The sequence below is a fragment of the Nyctibius grandis genome, chromosome 1, assembly GCF_013368605.1.
Source record: "Nyctibius grandis isolate bNycGra1 chromosome 1, bNycGra1.pri, whole genome shotgun sequence".
In the NCBI taxonomy this organism is placed as follows: domain Eukaryota; kingdom Metazoa; phylum Chordata; class Aves; order Nyctibiiformes; family Nyctibiidae; genus Nyctibius; species Nyctibius grandis.
In genome coordinates, this window is record NC_090658.1 from 13,279,252 (window position 1) to 13,297,156 (window position 17,905).

At 49.8% G+C, this 17,905-nt stretch overlaps 2 protein-coding genes across 5 annotated transcripts in view; one reads left to right on the forward strand and one right to left on the reverse strand.

The window, feature by feature from the left end:
- Positions 1–13: 13 nt before the first annotated feature.
- Positions 14–1,340, forward strand: MEA1 (male-enhanced antigen 1). The gene is made up of 3 exons (XM_068401704.1): positions 14–311; positions 440–560; positions 640–1,340. The coding sequence occupies exons 1-3, from the start codon at positions 63–65 to the stop codon at positions 801–803; spliced, it is 534 nt and encodes a 177-aa protein (XP_068257805.1). The 5' UTR covers positions 14–62; the 3' UTR covers positions 804–1,340.
- A 2,552-nt stretch (positions 1,341–3,892) lies between these two features.
- The window catches only part of PPP2R5D (protein phosphatase 2 regulatory subunit B'delta), a 29,500-nt gene continuing 15,487 nt past the window's right edge, over positions 3,893–17,905 (reverse strand). For 2 of the 4 annotated variants that reach the window (XM_068401674.1, XM_068401682.1), the window contains exons 11-16: positions 14,683–14,853; positions 12,419–12,546; positions 10,237–10,338; positions 5,084–5,156; positions 4,501–4,617; positions 3,893–4,139 (exon numbers count right to left, since the gene is read on the reverse strand). In XM_068401674.1, coding sequence (XP_068257775.1) covers positions 4,002–4,139; positions 4,501–4,617; positions 5,084–5,156; positions 10,237–10,338; positions 12,419–12,546; positions 14,683–14,853 — 729 coding nt within the window. In that variant the 3' untranslated portion in view covers positions 3,893–4,001. Of the gene's footprint in view, positions 4,140–4,500; positions 4,618–5,083; positions 5,157–5,371; positions 5,458–10,236; positions 10,339–12,418; positions 12,547–14,682; positions 14,854–17,905 lie in introns of those variants that run through there. The other 2 variants (XR_011048244.1, XM_068401689.1) reach the window with 2 other exon arrangements.

A 17,905-nucleotide genomic window follows, 5' to 3' on the forward strand; every position in this document is an offset into this window, starting at 1 on the left:
AGCAGGAGCGACGCTTCCGGGTGGCGGCGGCGGCGGGGCCTCTCCGGCGCCGCGCCCGGTGGATGGCGGTGGCGCGGAGCATGGGGCCGGAGCGGGTGTGTCCCGAGGAGCCGGGGCCGCCGGAGGCCCCCGACGGCGCGGCGGGCTGGAGCGGCGACGAGGAAGACGAGGAGGAGGAGGAGGAGGAAGGCAGCGGGTACTTGTACCAGCCGCTGAGCCAGGAGCCGGAGCAGGGCCCCGGCGAGGCGGGCCCCCCCGCCGCCACGACGGACTACGCTGAGGCGGGACCAGGCCTGCAGGAGCGGCTGCAGGTATCGCCCAGCACCTCCTGCCGGACCGGGCCGGGCCGCGCCGGGGCTGGGGGAGAGGCGGCGGCGGGGCGGCGCGGTCCCGCGGGGTGGGAACGGGCCCAACCCCCGCTGCCTGCCTTTCCCTGTAGATGCTGAGGCTGCACCTGCCCGACCCGCCGGCGGACAGCGAGGAGGAGGAGGAGGAGGCGGCGGCGACGAGGGAAGCCGCCGCGGCTCAGAGCAGCCGCAGCTCCATCCCCATGGATGCAGGTAACAGCGTCTCTGGCCAGTCCCTCCCGGTTGCCCCGCACGGGGCTCAGCCCCGGTCTCATGCCCTCTCTGTTCCCAGAGCATGTGGAGCTGGTGAAGAGGACGATGGCCAGCGTGAAGCTTCCCACCCTGGGTATCCCTGCCTGGGCCAGCCAGATCTCGGAGGACCAGTGGAAAGACGTGGTGCAGCGTACGCTGCACGCCCGGCAGAGCCTCAGTGGCCCACGGCCTGAGTGGAAGTGAGGGCCAAGGTGCGGTGCGGGGGCTGCTGACCCCAGCCCTCCCTCCACCGTGCAGGCGAGGCAGGTGCCCGCTGCCTTGGAGCTGGGTGGTGATGGGATTTGCTGGTGTCGACCTTCCAGTTTCTCCCACTGACATTGTCTGACTTCCCTTCCCGCTCCTCTTTCCTGGTTCCGGCTGGTGCGTAAGTCACTGTGATGTCCTTGTGTTGGCTTCCTCTGCCTCCGAGGAGCCTGACTGGTTTCCATACCTCTGTGTGTGGGGAGGGAGGGGGCTTGGCCGGCTTTGCTCAGATTCCCTTGGGACAAACACTGGATTTGTCCCATGCTGTCAGTGCTGGAGAAGTCCCTCTCCCCAGTAGGGCCCCTCCTCCCAGGACAGGGGCTGTGTGTTGGAATATCAGAGGTGGGGTCCAACGTGTCTTTCCAAGAGATCGGTTTTACTTAGTTCTGTACATACAGGGACATCTGTACAAAATCCAACACTTTCATACTATGTAATGCTCTACTGAAAATAAAGTACACCATATGTACATATGAACTGTAAGCAGCTTAATACTTGTGTCCAGGGGGTGAATGCAGCAGTTAGTTAGTTTTGCTTGTTCCCTCGGGAGGAGGGAGCCAGGTGAAGTGGAAGAGGCAGCTCCAGTTCTGTCCATTTGGCTGATGTGGGGAAAGGCATAGGCAGAAATGAGCAGCGCTAACGCTAGAAACCAGGTGTTGAGCAAGGGGCAGCTGTAGCGTGGCAGGGCTGCATATGAGCAGTACATGTGGCGGAGAGGGCGAACACACTCCTCCCTTTCTCACATGGTCCCCTTCTTAGATGTCCAGGACACTGGAATGGATAGGCAGCAAACTAATGGCAATGTAAAGGTACTTAGCATAAGTTCCCTGACCCAGAACAAGACACACAAAGCCATGAGAACATTGAAGCCGTACAGCACGTAGTTGTGACGTGTTACAGTCCTGTCCCCGCACATGGCACAACCCCAGCAGCGTTCCTCCAGCTACGCTTGGGGACTGCCGGCAGAGACGGACCATCTGCAGGACAGCGACAGCCTCTGCGCACCGTAAGTCTCTGCTCCTTCTGCAGACAGGGAAAGGCAGCCGCTGCCTAGCAGCAAGCAAGCTCGAGCAAGGGCACGCACATGCTGTAGCAGTCAAAATGAGGTGGCGGCTTATAATGCAACGCTAAGCATACGAGTTGGAACGCCGTACTGCAACGGGAAGAAACGTCCTCCCCAGCCCGAGCCCTGCTGCGGGTGTTGCTTGGCAGTCCTCGTCTCCATTGTGCCCCAAGACGCCTGCCACTCCTGTGCGCCATCCCAGCATCACTCAGTGCACGTCTACACGCTGTGCCAGGCATGAGGTAATTGATTGGCAGCTGAGCTCAGACTAATGTTCAAAATAAGCAATAACCTCCCTGAGGTGTTTCAAGTCTCCTGATGAACTGGCCCATTGCATGAAGCGGAGGGGAGGTGGGGTCCTGCGTGGCTGTGGGTGATCTTGCACACAGTCACGCTGGCCAGCTGCTCCTAAGAGATGGTGGCATGCCTAATGAGGGCCAAACTGAAAGAGAGCTAAACAGGGCAGCGGGTACAGGATGCACAGGGGAAAAAGAGCTTAATTTGGGTTGGAGGAAAGATGTGCTGCACACCAGCAGTAAGATTAGAGGGGATGAACCTCTGACCTGGGAATGGTTTACTGGTGAGGACAAGCAGATGCACCAGGACCTTCTGCAACATCCCATGATGCTGCAAAGCCGTGTCAGACTAGCACCAACCCCATAAGCTCCCCGCACTATTGCAAACCCACTTAAGCTTATGAGTCAAGAAAGCAAGCGCAGCAGGTAAGAAGCAAGGAAGACTCCCTTTTCTATCACAAGCCAGTCCCTCTGAGGTGGCACCTGGCCTGGCGCTGAATCTGCACCACAAAAGGTAGGGGAGAAAGCTGAATCACAGTAGCACCCAAGTGCTGCACAACCCCCTGGGCTATCAGCAAATGCGCTCTAAATGCTAAATTAGCACAAGGGCCTCGGGCCACGGCAGGTGCCAAAGTAACAGGGCAAGGCAAACTTTGCTCAGAGCACCCACAGAAGCAATTCAGCAGTAGCACCCAGCCATTGATCATAAAGAGGAGACACCTGAACACTCAGAAACTCAGCCTGGCCCTGTAATGGTGTATCCATTGCTTCCACTAGTTTGCAGAAATGACTTCAGCAGCACAAACTTCCTAGAAACCCTGGCCACTGCAGAGCTAAGGATGGGATACAGCGACAAAGGGAGAGCTGCAGGAGTATTTTAATTGAGCAGCTAGAGGACGAAAGCAGAAGTCAGTGGCTGACACCTGCTACAAAGCAGGAAGTTAATTCTGGGCCCACAATTAACCCAAGACACCGGGATGGAGACGAGTCAGCACAGACCAACACAAAGAGCTGAAGGAATTCACTTTCCCACAAAAGAGCTTCTAAGGACGCTCTACAGGGAGGGTTGCAATAGTATGTAGTGCTTGCACCCAGCTTTACTGGGAGTGGTGAAGCACTGAACCCCCACTCCACTGACAAGAGAACAGAACAAGGGGCTTGAAGTAAAAGAAAGAAAGGTGGAAGCAAACATCTCCTCCGCTGTACGTGAGACCCTCCAGCTGTGGAGCTGCACCCCAAGGCAGGGCGGAGAGGCAGCAGAGCCCCCGCAAACTCTGCCACACACTCCTGCCCTGAGCTCAGCTCTGATGGCCGCAGGGCTCAGCGGCACAGGCAGCACGGGGGCAGGCATGGCAGAGAGGGGCACTTGGGGCTTGTAGCAGCATGCTGAGCCACGCGCAGCAGTCTCTGGCCAACACAGAGACTGTGCTGCAGGGCAGCAAGGCTCTGGCTCCCAGGTGGAGTAAGAACGAGGCAGCAGCTGGAGATGAAGCGACTCCTGCCTAGGCTGACACAATCGCAGGTCAGGCAGGCTCCCTTCACACACGCACACCCAAGGTGGAAGAGCAGGAGGAAGAAGGAAAAGCAGGAGCACATGACAGTGGTGAGATACAAGTTATAACGTAAAACCAGATCTACCCTGGAGGCATGTGGATGGAGTGGAGGACAGGCACAGCTCACCATATTCATTCCTTATTTATACATGAGAACCGAGTGCATTTCCGTGACCCCTGGGGGAAAGGGATGGGGCAGAGCTTCCCGGGCTAGCTCCTGAGCCCGTCAGAGAGCCTCCTGGCTTGAGGTGAGAAACTCTTCTGCTCTCTTGTGGGCCTCCAGGGCTTTTATAGTGTAGACGTCCTGAGGAAGCTCAGATTTCCGGCGCAGCAAAACTTTCTCCTTCTTAATGTCTTTCAGCATCTACAGACAAACCAAAGGAGTCAAGGATCAGAAGCAAACCCCTTCACCCTTCTAGCCTCCCCACTCTCTGACTCCAACCACTCTAGGATATGCTGGGTGACACCGCAGCACGCTGCAGAACAGGCTGAGAGCCAAACACAGACCAAAAGGACACAGAAAAGTCCCAGTTGCACTTTTTCCAGAGTGGGAAGGTTAGATAAACTCCACTCTTCAGACTACAGGTTGATCTCTGACGATCAGGGGCATTTACCCTCAGAACACTTAGAAAGAGCCAGTACTGGCTGCTGGACCCTGGACTGACTACTCTGATGACCTGGGTGGTCTGAGAGTAATTGTGGAAGGACCCTAGTGACCTACGCACCTGCACAGCCTCCGTCTCCACCGTTTTCTTCAGCAGCTGTATATCCTCCGCAGTTGGGGTCTCCGTTTCCATACAGCAGACAGGAGGCAATGGTGTAGGTGCGTAATACATGGGGTACTGCAGACAGAGACAGCTGGAGAGTCAGCACGCCATCCAACACCAAGCCTTCTCCCCCAGCATCCTAACACAGCATGGCACACTTCTTCCAGCCACCCTCTCTGGCACCCGTGAAGGTAGCAGTACGTACACAGGCAGGAAAGGAGCATCTTCTCCTACCCATTCCTACCTGTGCCCTCTGAGCCACATCACACTGCATGTGCAGCCACAGCTGAGAGAGGAATCCATAAACACGTACATGCTCTCCATAAGGCACTACTTATAGGTCAATGCTACAGAGGGCCAGACTGGTAAAACACTGCCAGCATCCCCAAGACACTGGCTTTTGGGAGGGACAGACCACTGCTGCAGCTGTGTGCACAGGACTGAGATCAGGTGCTAGAGCCTGCTCTCATGAGCTGAGGAAGCAGGTCAAGACCTCCAGCACATTCTTGTCTCATTCATCCTAGGTCCTGCTGTTACCCACCTGGGGGTTCAGCCGGGCCAGCTCCTCTATTTTCTGCCACATTTCTTCTCGTTCCTTCATCCTGAACCTTCCCCTGCACAGAAAGAGAGAGCACACGTGTGAACTCCTGGCAAAAGTGCAGCTTTTGCTCACAGGAAGACAAAAGCAAGAGAAAGCAGAAAAGCACAGGCAAGGGGAAGAGCAGCTCTGTCCTTCAGAGACCCCTAATTCTATCTACAGGCAAGATGTGGCAAGAAGAGGGGACACACTGCAGCTAGCAGGAGGTAGGCAAGCACACTCCTCGCTCACCTCGGAGCACAGGGTGGTGGCAGTGGGTTGCACAGGCACTTCTTCCCTGGCTTTGTGCTGCAGGAGTGGACCAGAGCGACTGGTTTCTGGAGTAAAGCAATGAAACCAGTTTGGATGTCAAACACACATTTTCCTGGTGCCCCACAGATGCAGAGGGATAAACTGCCACTTCCAATAGAGCTGGGGCTCAACTGCCCACAGTTCCCTCTCTCTGGCCATAACACACCAGAGAGCTACCCAAACCCCCAGGCACAGCTCTTGAACTTGGCACAGACTTTGGCACAGACCTTAAGTGACCGTTCAACTGGGCCACCTGAAAATCCCAGGGCAGCAAACGTTCCCTGCAAACAGAGGTGAGCATCCACCACTCCTTGTTATTCTACATTTTACACTAAAATCTCCGCTTTATTTCTGATTTTAACTATCTGTCTTTCATCCCAGCTACTGGTCTCTCTAGTGCCCTATCTATCTATCTATGCTAAGGAAGTTCTTACACTCTGTAATCACCTCACACTCTTGAAATATATGTAAGAAAGGAGGCTAAATTGAGAATGAAGCTGACAAGCATTCAAGCAGCAGACTACTCCATCAGAGAACACAGGGTCAAAAAAACCCAAAAAAACCCAAAACCAAATGAATAACCCACACCTCATTTTCTGACAGAGCTCTGGAGATCTCTGCAGGGGACTGCGACCAGGAGTTAGCACTGATCTTCCCTACCTCTTTCCTGCCTCATCCCCAATTTCTCCAGAATCCTTTTAAACGTCTGGTAAACAGAAACATACGTATTACTCAAATCTTGCCACTAGAAATGTAGACCAATATGCCTGTCCACAACGGTCCTCACATCGTGAAGGTCACTGACCCTCCAAAGCAACGTCTACTTTGCTGGTATCATGTCTACCGCCACGCCATGTAAGGGTGTAACAAAGCTCATTTTATTTGGCCGGACTACGTCACATTACTGGTCTGGTACACATGAGCCAAGGGCACTCATCCAGTCATTCAGCTCCATGCATCTCAAGCACCAGTTCTTCCCTTTCGGATCACCAAAGCAGTCTGATAGCATCGGGGAAGCCCTCCATTCCTCATCGCACTTTGAGATCCACCAGTTTACCCATCATGTGCTCCGCTGACATTGCAAAAGACCACCTTGCAAAGAGAATACCTAGTCTGAGTAAGAGCAGTGCTTCAAAAAATCAGATAGCTTTACACCTGTGATCACTCTTTTCAGCCAAACAAGTATTTCCAAAGAATGAAACAAAGTGTCATCTTTATTTTGATGCCACATTGAATTAATGGTAGTATTATAGCTGTCCAACATCCCTCTATAGGGGAAGCTTCCTCCCAATCTCATCAATCAGCCTCGCTTTACCTCCTACACTAGAACATTTCCATTGCAGTTTATCAGAAAGCATCACTCATCCACATGAGTCTTTGGAGAATCCTATCTTTCCAAACAGCAATGCCTCACAGGACAGCACCGAGCCTACGGGAGCAGCACCCCAGCCCTGCTTTCTAAGTGATGTGCACCTCATCAGCTCGCTTCATTCCTGACCCCATTGCTAGCAGTATGAGAAAGCCACTGGCAGGACATTTGGAAAAGATGAGCTACATTGGGAGGTATCTTCTCCTTCCTGCTGGTAGCCTACGCAGAAGGAGACAAGGTAGCTGCTACCAGAGGTAGCAGGTCAGGTGTCAGGGCATGCTGACACCACACTTGAAAGGCAGTGTTCAAGGCCCTCACACTTTTACAGAAGGCCATGTTCAGGACAAGACACTATCTATCTGCCCTAACCTCCTCACTGTTTTCTGAAGGGTTCTGATAATTCAAACAGCTTCAAGATGTCTGGGGAGATTAGGAAGGCGCAGTCAGCCGATCTGCACTGAACAGCAGAGAGCCTCCCCACCACGGGGAGAGTCTGTCCCTCCATGACCAGCCTTGGCTGCAGCTGCACAGCCAGGGGTGCAGCAGTGACAGGCCTGAGCTGCCATGTCACTTGTAGGCATGGCAACTAATTAAAAAACATGGCTAAACCTTTTCTGAGCAGGCCTCTCAACATCTGGTTGCAGCCTAATTGTGTACCTACAAGCACTCCTTTTCACTGTTTCACATTCACTGGCTTTGTCTGCACATGCAGTCCTTCCCACACGTGCTATCTTCTAGTTCATAGCACAAGGTCTCAAGCAGTTCATCGGGAAAACACTTCATAGGTCTCTCTTCCTTTTTCTATCTATGCTAAAGAAGCCTCAGCATTTCAAACTTGTCAGTCTCACTGAATAAGGCCAAGGTCCTGTGGAAAAAGCAAAGCATTGCACAGTTACAGGTCAATCCTGCATTACAGTGATCCAGTCAGCATTCCCAGAGGCAGCCTTCCTCATGCTGCTTTACTCCAGAGGCACTTGACATCACAGCCTCACAGGTTTTTATTAGGAAAAAAAAGTACTATTTCTACATGGTTTGAGTCTCCTTGTTGGAAAAGAAAACGATTGACTGCAATGCCACATCACTGTCCACCGCCAGGCATGGCCTGCAGTCAGCTCTGCCAGGGAGGCAGCAGAAATGAGCTGCGGAGGCAGCATGTCTTCTCCACAGGAAGGGAGGCAACGGGACCTGCTGCTCACCAGAACAGGTCTCAGCACTGTGTGGGAAGGAGAGCAGGTAGGGGTAGTACAGGAATGGCACCCTGAACTCTGAGGCAGACTCTTCAGCTACGAAACAGTCTCGTTCCAGCAGGGAGACACCACTAAACAACACTTTCTCCTGTCTGGGGAACATGCTTTTTCTAACCCTGTTCATTCCAGCAATGACTTATTCTATTACACTCCAGAACATGCAGCCACAGTGTTAAGTGCACATGGATTTGCCTGTAGTTCTTGGATATTTTGAAGACATGGAGGGAATGGATGACATTTTCACAACGTACTTAAGTGAAGAACTCAGGCATACTGCTCTAGTAAACTCAGGTTTCTAATCCTCTTTCCAAGTGCACACTCTTTTCCTCCACCACTGTGCTACATCCTGTCCAGTCCCAGGCCCCTTGCCCAACAAACCCTTATCTCCTCACTTCTCCTCCTCTAATTTGTTCCCTTTACCTATCCCGTTCCTACTATCCATTGACATTAACACTACCACCACCACCACCCCGCAACCCGGCTCTTCACTGTACCTCTGCCCAAAGTCTCTACCTCCATTCTATCTCCGTGCCCAGACAAGCTGCTCTTCCCCTTCAGCCTGCTGTCCTACCCCATTCCTTTCTGCCACCAATTTCCCTTTCTAGTTGTTTCCCAGCGTGTCACTACAGACCTTTCACAATGTTCTCTCCCAGCTCTAGTATCCCTTCAGAGGGGGACCTTTTCACACTTCTCAAGCCAGGAACAGCTGCTAATGCTGTGCTAGTGACAGCAGAATTGAGCCTTCTTGTTTTCGCCCAGAAAGGCCTCCTTAGCTGGGTCCCTGTGGCAGGGAAATCCCACTTAGCTGAGGAATTATATCATGCTCACCCTAGGTAAACTCATCCCAGATTCAGCTGCTGAAAGACTTTTTTACATCCCGCCCACCGAGCTTTCAACTGACATTTTACGAAATTTGGTTATCATCTAGGAGAGCAAAAGGTATATCCTTGATAAAAACCCAACACAAGGTTTTCTGAAGCATAATTAGCAGAGGCACTAGAGAAAAAAATCACTTTAACATGAACAGAAAACAGTGCAGCTCTACCCATCTATTTCTCGGACAGCTCTGAGCTGATTTGTTGAACATCCTCCATCAGCCACACACCAATGCTTGGAACAGTCACCCTCGGCAGGTCAGCACGGGTAGAAGCTAAACAGGTAGAAAAAGCTCCTGATGGAAACACCAGGTACATCTCATAGTAAATGTGCTGTCACTGTGACTTAAAATATATGTGCAGACATTTGTGGGCTTCACAAATGCCCTAGAATGGGAAAAAAAAATCTTGCTTGCTCCCAATTTAGATGTTAACAAAACCTTAATTTCTCCAGATACAGGTTACCCATCCACAAGCCCTGATTTATATCTCAACTTTGTTTTTTATTACTATTTCACAAAACAACTGAATGTATCCCAGAGCTTCCCACTGCCATCAAGGGTTAGCCTTGCTCTCCCCACCGCCACCATTGTGGCAGCTCTGGCTCATCCAGGAACGAGCAGCACTATTTTATGTCACTAAGTCAGCAGAAAACAGACCCAGGAAAAAAAACAGAGTTTTCTTCTATCTTACTGAACTGACTCAGCTCACCAAGGCAAGTTATACAAGCACCAAAACCAGCACAACGAAGCAGAAAAACTGGAGTTTTTTTGTCTTTACAGCATCATGGCACAGGTACTTCCTGAGCACAGATTTTATCCCCACTATTTGCTCTTTGAAATTCCAGGTATTATTCCACCTTTATTACTGGAAAATTGAAAGCATCCTGTGGCATGAAAGATGCATTATGCCCACTGCAGCAAAGCTCTTCAGAAAAGTCTTTCTCAAGCAGCAGGATTCCACTGGCATCACTATGACATATATGAACTGGTAAATATTTCCAAGGCAGAGCATAAGCGTCTCTGCAAAGCTGAGTATCCTCTACATTGCAATTTATTTCCTCATGACTCAGCAAACTCTGCCACTCTTGTTCAAGCTACCTGCTTCAGCAGAACTGAAAGGATTTTTATCAGGGCACACAATTTACCTCTTCACATCCCTACACATAGTTATTGCTGAAGAATCCTACTTTTTGACAAAATTATTTTACCACCTTTCCATTTCCCCTCTGCCTACTGGCATCTACTATCTGTTACTGTACCCCAAGGAGCTCCAGGATGAGCTCAAGTTACTTGGCAGGAACCTCTTACTCACTTCTGCTTCTCTGCCTTGTATTGCTGTGTGCAGTCATCAAAAAGCTTTTGGTTCATCTCCATGAACAGCTTCAGTGCATTGTAGATCAGCCCATGGATTGTCCTGCAAAGAAATGAGGAAAGGAGAACAAGTCACGGTGGTATTCTCCAGGTTCTCAGCCCTGAGTTAGCACCAGCAGCACAGACAAGAGCTAACAGCAGCAGCAACTCATATGCTATAACAATGTGACAAAAGATTTTCACAGTCCCAGCTCTTAGTGTGGGAAAACCCCCTCCACAAACATAGCAGAGACTATTGCACAGGAAGAAAGAGACAGAGAAGAAAGAGAAGACCACTGGGACAGGTCTGCTCTACTGTGGTCAGACTAATGAGTGAAAAAATATGCATTCACAGGTTTATTTCTTGTAGTTAGAAATTGGAAAGGAAGTATGCTAGGGACCTGCTCAGGGCTGTTCTCAAGGGGGCTTTCCCTAACGTAGCGTTAGTGCCTCCCAGAGCTCACCTTACATATACACAACATCTTTTTTTGGCTGCCCAGTATTCGAATAGTCATGAGCTTTGTCACTGAGCTGCCCAAAACACAGACATTCAGCAGCCCTGTCAAGATGGGATCCAGCACAAAGAATACCACAGAAGAAAAGCCGACTTCATGTCAGCAGTTTATGGATAGGTTGCACTGTGTGTGAGCTCTCTCTGGGACAAGGACTCTCCCAGGGAACAAAAACAAGTATTGAAGCTGCCTCTGAAGTACTTGACCCAGAGGCAAAAGACGAGAGACTCGGTACATTGAGCTCTGTGCCTCACCAGCTCTACAGATGGAATAAGGAAGAGAGCCACAGCCCTGCTGGACTTATGCAGGCTGTCTGACAAAGCATTGGAGTAGACAGGCTATTGGAAGGAAGAGGAGAATCTGAGGTACTCAACCTGCCCTGAGAAGATGTGGCTATTGCTAAAACAAAGACAAGGAAAAACAAGAAGAAACACCTTCAGGACTTCTGCCATACCACTGGGAAGGAGACAAGACAGAAACAGCAATATCATGAATCTTGACTGGTGCAAGAAGGAAACAGACCTGGTGAAGTGTTTCAGACAAGAATCATAAAGTCCTTTTCTGAACTCTGATCAGGAGGGGCAGTAACACCGAATGAGTGTGTCTGTGTACACCTGTCTGCACACACACATGTATATGAGCACACACATCATACGTGTGTGCGCATGCACGTGCATGCCCATCTGCACATGCATGTGCCTGTTGGCATTTGTGTGCATTCATGTCTGCACATCTGTGTCTATCCCAGTCTTTAGAGCACCCAGGACTGGTGGCTCAAGTTCGTGCTTCCTGACACAATGAAGAGAAGGAAGCAGTCGAACAGCAGACCAGTGGGGAGCTCTCTGCAGACAAGTTCCACCTCACAACCCTGTCTTTGCTGTCACAGTATACTCCTAAGCCCTGGACTCACCCAGCCTCCCTAGAATTAATTATTTTGCTTTTTTCCACCCTTTAGAATACGACAAGATGACTTTTGTTTTTACTTCTTGTGGTTTTTGCTGGAAGATTTTAAGATCTCGGCTGTGGACTGAGTATTTTTAGCTAATTCGTTAAAAGGAAGTGAGTTTTGCAACTTGAATTAACCACGTAAGGAATCAACTGAAGAAGCAGTCAGAAGAAAGGAAGCTGATGAGAGAACCATAAAACAGACTAGTATCGAGGAATCGGACACAGAGGGCAATAATTTGATGTGGGACATCTGCCTAGTTAGTTCCGCTTTCTCCATTCTTCCTGTACTCAAGGAGTCAGGCACTGCATTAGCCAAGGTCTCTGGTCACAGAGAGCATACAGGTAATCACTAGTTAACAAGCAGCCAGAAGTCGGCTGGAAAACCTACTGCACACCTCCAAGAGACCGGCAGCATTGCATTAGTGATATGCAGGTATCAAACTCTGGGTAGACTGAATGGCCCCAAGGCAGGTCATTGTAGGCGCCCGACCCCTTGCAGAAGCAGGCCACTGTGGTCTGCTGTGGCACTTTTCTATGCTGATACTACTAACAACCCCTCTGGCTCAGCATCTGGTGTCACCGAGCTCTATACGTCATTGCACTGTAGCAGCATGTCCCAAGACTGCTAGTAGGTCAAGAGACCCTGCATGCACAGCAACTGCCAGGGCATGTGGAAAGACCTACTTGTTCCAGTGACTCTTGGAGTTCTTGTAGAGCGCTGGAAACATGATCGGGAGAATTTTGGCTGCGTTATCGCTGATCAGGCTCATGATATATTCGTTGTTCCAATAGTACAGTGCTCGCTCTGCCACCTGCAGTGGGAAAGAAAGCCATCCTTGGAGAGGCCGCTTCCAGTAACACCTGTAGTGCACAGGGAAACTGCGCAGCGCTGAGACCAGAGCTCGCCACCACCCAGCCAAGGAGCAAATGCTTCCCCACAGTGCAGGCAGTAGGGCTGACCTTCGCCAGCTTCTACAAGGCCATTCATCCCTGCTGCCCAGCCTTCTTTCCCTTAGCCTCTGCCACACGCTTCTCACTTCCCTGGGAAAAAAACTCATGTTCTTGACTAGGCAAGCCTACCATCAATATACTGATACACATATATACACATATATAATATACACCCTTTACACAACATTTGAGGACAGTAATGTAATCCTCTCCAGGTCCCAGCTCAGACTAGCTCCAAGCCTCCTTCGTTTCCTCAGACTGTCCTCTGTAAAGCTCCATTCATCCCATTCCTCCCTGGCCTTCCCCACAACCGAGCCTCTCTGGGCTTTGGAGCATGCTTCGGTTACCGTTTCGGTTACTACCCACAATTCATCCCCCCGATTGAGTAAGGTTGAAAATATAGAAAATCTTGGGGCAGCCATCCTGCTCTAATAAGACAAACAAGTCTAACTAAAGTTTCCACATAGTGATAGATTCAACCACAATTCTTCACATTTAACCACAAATCTGGGCAATGCAGATCACGAGGCTAATTTCTGCATTTAGCGCTAGCTTGAGAATGGCTTAAAAACCTAGCAAGAGAGACATCCAGTCTCAGCTTTATATTTCAGATGATGGAGAACTCACTATATCCCCTTAACTTAATTGTTCCACAGGAGTAAATGAAGTGAAACTCACCTCGTGTTCACTTACCTAGCTTTGGTTTCCAGCTATTAGATCTTGTTAAGCCTTTGTCTGCTAGATTAACACACATTCCACTCAGAGAAAACTCTGTCCCACCACTGTGTTCAGACTTACCAAGAGTCAATTCCTATTTTTGCTCTCAGACAAGCTGCAGACACAGAGACTGTTCAGCCTGACTGTATGGGACACCTTTGGGGTTAATTTTCTTAGGCTGTAAAATGTTTGCACCTTCTCCAGGTTCTTCGGTCTTGTTTTTCAAAGAGTTGGCAGCAGATGAGGTCTGCTAACAAGTACAGGATGCCTCTCCTCCAACCTTTACCCTACTTTATTCAAGCTCCTTAGTGCCCTATGGTAGCTCCTTCCACGCCCAAAGGTCATGTTAGTCGTTTGGTTCCCATCACTACACCAGTAATCCATGTCCAGCTGGTTTCCATCAGGCTCCCCTAGTCCTTTCCAGGAAACAGTGATCTTTTACATACACATGACCTCGACTGACCTCATTTTTGGCTTGTAAACACATGACTTTGTACCTCTCTGTACCAAAAGACAGACTGAAGCCAGCCTGCATCACTGTGCAGTCACTCTCACTCTGGGGGAGGGCTATGTCACTATTTAACACCCCATCTATACCTGGGTCAGCCATGTGTTTCACCAGCAAGCTATCTTCCTCCTGGGCACTCTTCATGGCAACCTAAACCAGTGAGCCAAGAACACCTGCTAGGAGCTACTAGGAGGTCCTACCACACTAGACATTTTAAACCTTAAGACTACCAGCCACAGAGATTGTTTTAGCCTGGTACTACAGCCAGCTTCCTTTCAGTGGGAACAAGGAAGAAGCAGACTCTAGCACTTTTCCAGTATACCTCACTCTTTACCACCTCCACCAGAATAATACAAAATACCTTCTCTGCACACTGTCTCTTTGGTTGGCCTCCCTCCAACACGGCAGCCAGCTTTGTTTTACTGCAACAGGGTGACACTGGATGGATCTCCTCTGTGTTTGCTAGCCAAAACAGGAGGTGGCAGAGCACCTCTGCTCCAGCTCCAGCCTGCTGCAACACATGGTGCCGAATAGCACAGTGCAGCAGGAGGGGCTCCACCAATCCGTTTTGTCTTCTCTTTGGATGAGCTTGCTCTGCAGATATGGAAAGGATTCTCACCGCCTTCCACCACATGTCACCCCAATGCTCACCCTGGTCACACCTCCATGTGCCACCTATCCATAAAGACAAGCCCAAAAGCTGTGGTGTCACCTTCACGTGCCAAGTGGGTTACAAGCCAGTGCCCTATCCCCTCCCTGAGCTGCAACCCACCTGGAAGTGTGGGCTGGAGACACACTTGGCCAACTGCCTGAACAAGGGCTCCATAACTTTCACAAATTCAGATGGCTCAATCACATCCAGGATCTCCTCCAGCTCATTTAAAAACATGACCTCCTTGGGACTGTGAGTTTTCGGCCAGAACTTCAGCAAGCCCACAATCACCTGAGTGGGGAGGGTACGGAAACAGTGTTAGAGGCTGAAAATTAACACCAGCTGTAAAATAAATTTTTAAGGGTCTGGGTCACAACAGCAGAGGAGAGGAAGTAACAGAAAAGACTTTCTCAGAAAGTCAGGGTGGGTTATCGGGGAAGAAAGGAGAGAAAAGCCCAAACTCTGCCAAGTTACATGTAAGACAGCAGCACTGCCCAGGCTGCTCCAATTCTGTACTACAAGCACAAAGCTTAGAACCGTGTTTTCCCCCCAAACACAGCTTAACACGGAAGGCTCAAACCAGAGTGGGCAGCGGCTTGCAGATGGTGCAGAGCAACCATGGAAGATCAACTAATAAAATTGGAAATGCTATGGAGAAAGTCACTGAGGAATCATTCAATACACCACAGAGCTTGAACACTTGGGAACACCCAATAAATAATGCAATGGACAGGTTTGGGGCAAGCTAAAGGAAGTACCATTTCACACAAAAGTAATCCAATTACACAGCTCTTTCTTGCGAGACTTTGTGGAAACTCAAAGTCCAAACAGATTCCAGAAGTCAAGTTTATGGAGGTTACATCTAATGGTGATAATTAGATATGACAATGCAGATGCAACTTCTGGCTGAGTAAACTATTGTTTACAAGATACTGGAAGAATATACATGGGGAAGGGCTATATCCCACTTGATTTTATTTATTTATTTTTAATATTACTTCCTTCCCTACCCATCTGCTTCTAGATAGTCAAAGGTAGGATCCAAGATCCTGCAGACCTTCACTCTGTTGGAGCCATTGGTACAGCATTCACAGAAATGCTTACTCTGTGGACACTAGATTCACACACAACTGGCAGTAGGAGTTGCTCTTTCAAACTCCGCATACTTCAGCAACCTGATCCTGAAGCCATCACTCTAGAGGAAGTTCACAGCAGTGGAGGGACAGTAGTGGTCAACGCAACAGCATGATTAGAAACATCCGAGCATTATGTTTCCACCAACTCAAGGCTTGAGAAGCCAACAGTTTGGTATCCTCAGTGTTTGTCATTACACAGGTCTGCCATTCAGGCAAGAGTTAACTTCAGTGACTCAGATGTAATTTCTCCTACAGCTAAGGCGGTGCAAGGTGTGTCGAGTCTGTCTTTGCTATTACTGAGCACATCTGAGGCCTTGCTCTCCTGGCAGTCATTAAGACTGCTGTTAATGCAAGAGCTACTACATCAGGCCTTACTGAGCAAGCTTCCGGGAGGCCCACTCTAAGTGAGTGTGGAGCTAGTGAGTGATCTGGCCTCCTTCCAGCATGGGGGCAACATCTCCTAGTGCATTCAGAGCCTTGCTGATGCACAAGCCCTGTAATACTTCAAGACTTCAACAACCCCAGTCATGCCAGGAGTCTACTCAAAACCTTCACAAGCAGGATGCTTCAACAGGACACAATCTGTGGCAATATGGCCTTGGTATGTCTGGTTGAGACCCAACGCAACACCCACTGAAGGTGTCCTGGTTTCATTGGGATTTGGTTTCAGTTTGTGGCCAGTCATGGTGATCAAGGCCCTCAGCAGTTAAATCCAGGGCAGCTAACCCTGGCTGGCCCGCCGGTGTATTCTATATCATTGACATCAAGCTCACTATAAAAGAGAGGGTTTGCGGGGAAGAGATGGGGCTCCTCCTGCTCTCCTTGCTTCTCCTCCCTTCTCCCTCTTTCTCATTGTGATTCCTGGAGCAACTTGCCAGTTGTTAGATAAGTATAGTTTTGTCTGTTCTGTGTTGTCATTTATATTGATTTCTTCATTTCATTAAATCTGTCCAACTTCAACCTACAGGTCTCCCTCCTTTTCCCAATTCCCTTCCTCATTTCGGGAAGGGGCATTGGGTGATAGAAAAAACTGCTTATTGTTTAGCACCGGGTGCGGGCTAAACGTGGACAGAAGGTCATGAAATTGGGTCATTCCACTGCTTTCCATGAGCACCAAACCAGACCTGGGTCTCTAATCCAGGGGCCACTAACCCATTACCCAGGAAGCAGTGAGGAGCTATGGAGCTTTGCTATTTGAATAAGCTGCAAAATGAATCCTGGAAATATTGACAGATTTCTATTTCTCTCTTGTCCCTCACCCTACAGTAAGTGCTTTGGCAGGAGGCTGTTGGGCTGGATGTCAGCCACAGGAAGTACTCAGCATGATCAGGAAGGTACTTTACACAGTTTGATTCAGAGCAGGCTTTTGGGGACACAGGAAATGGAGGACCCACATTTAAAGGAAAAGCTGGGAGGTCTGCTTCAGCACTGCTGGTGTCAGAGCTGAGGAGCCAGAAAGCTGACAACAGCTGATCGGTTTCCACCGAGCACAGTCAGGCTCACCACGAACACACACATTTCAGTCAGAGAAGAGAACGACCTCGGCTAGCGTTACTCATTAAAATGCTTACACTTTCTGGTGCTCCCTGCTATAGTGACACAAGCATGCATTCTTTGTCCATCTGCTGTTTTGAGGCTGTGAAGCTCAGCTCTGTAGAAGACATTTCCTGGCCTGCTGTGGGTGGAGAAACACTTGTCTCCTGCTGCACCCTCTGCCAAGCCAGCATATAGCCTGATTAACACTGCAGGTCTGTGCAGCCAGTAACTGGAATATGTGAGGTCCCCATTTACACTGCTCACACATTTTAGAACCTGCTGTTTCCCAGCACTACGTTCTGAAGGCAAATGTGTCTACAATGTGACTTAACACTATGGAGGTGGCAAACCGATGTTAGAGCAGGAAGAAGAATGCTTTCATCTAGGAAGAGTGGCTTGTCTAAGTAGACCTCTGTGTCCCAGGTTCCTAATCTCATCCCCACAGTTTTCAGCCAACTCTGGCAGTCTGGAGTGAACTCTTGCTATTTCAGGGCTCCCATGAGCTCATGCTGGTTCCATCAGATATCAGACGGCCATGTGTTTTGTCTCTGCAGCATTTGTCACAAGCTGAAAGCTCTGCCCTGAAAGGACAGCTTGTACAGTGTTCCTCCTGCTACACCAAGATCTTCGGCACAAAGGAAGACTACAGCCCACCTTCCTGAAGCTTTCAG

Excerpts from the sequence above, each read along its gene's own strand:
- MEA1 (XM_068401704.1), top strand. The coding sequence starts at position 63 with ATGGCGGTGGCGCGGAGCATGGGGCCGGAGCGGGTGTGTCCCGAGGAG. Across the intron at positions 312-439 it reads GCCTGCAGGAGCGGCTGCAG|ATGCTGAGGCTGCACCTGCC; the intron begins GTATCGCCCAGC and ends CTTTCCCTGTAG. Across the intron at positions 561-639 it reads CTCCATCCCCATGGATGCAG|AGCATGTGGAGCTGGTGAAG; the intron begins GTAACAGCGTCT and ends CTCTGTTCCCAG.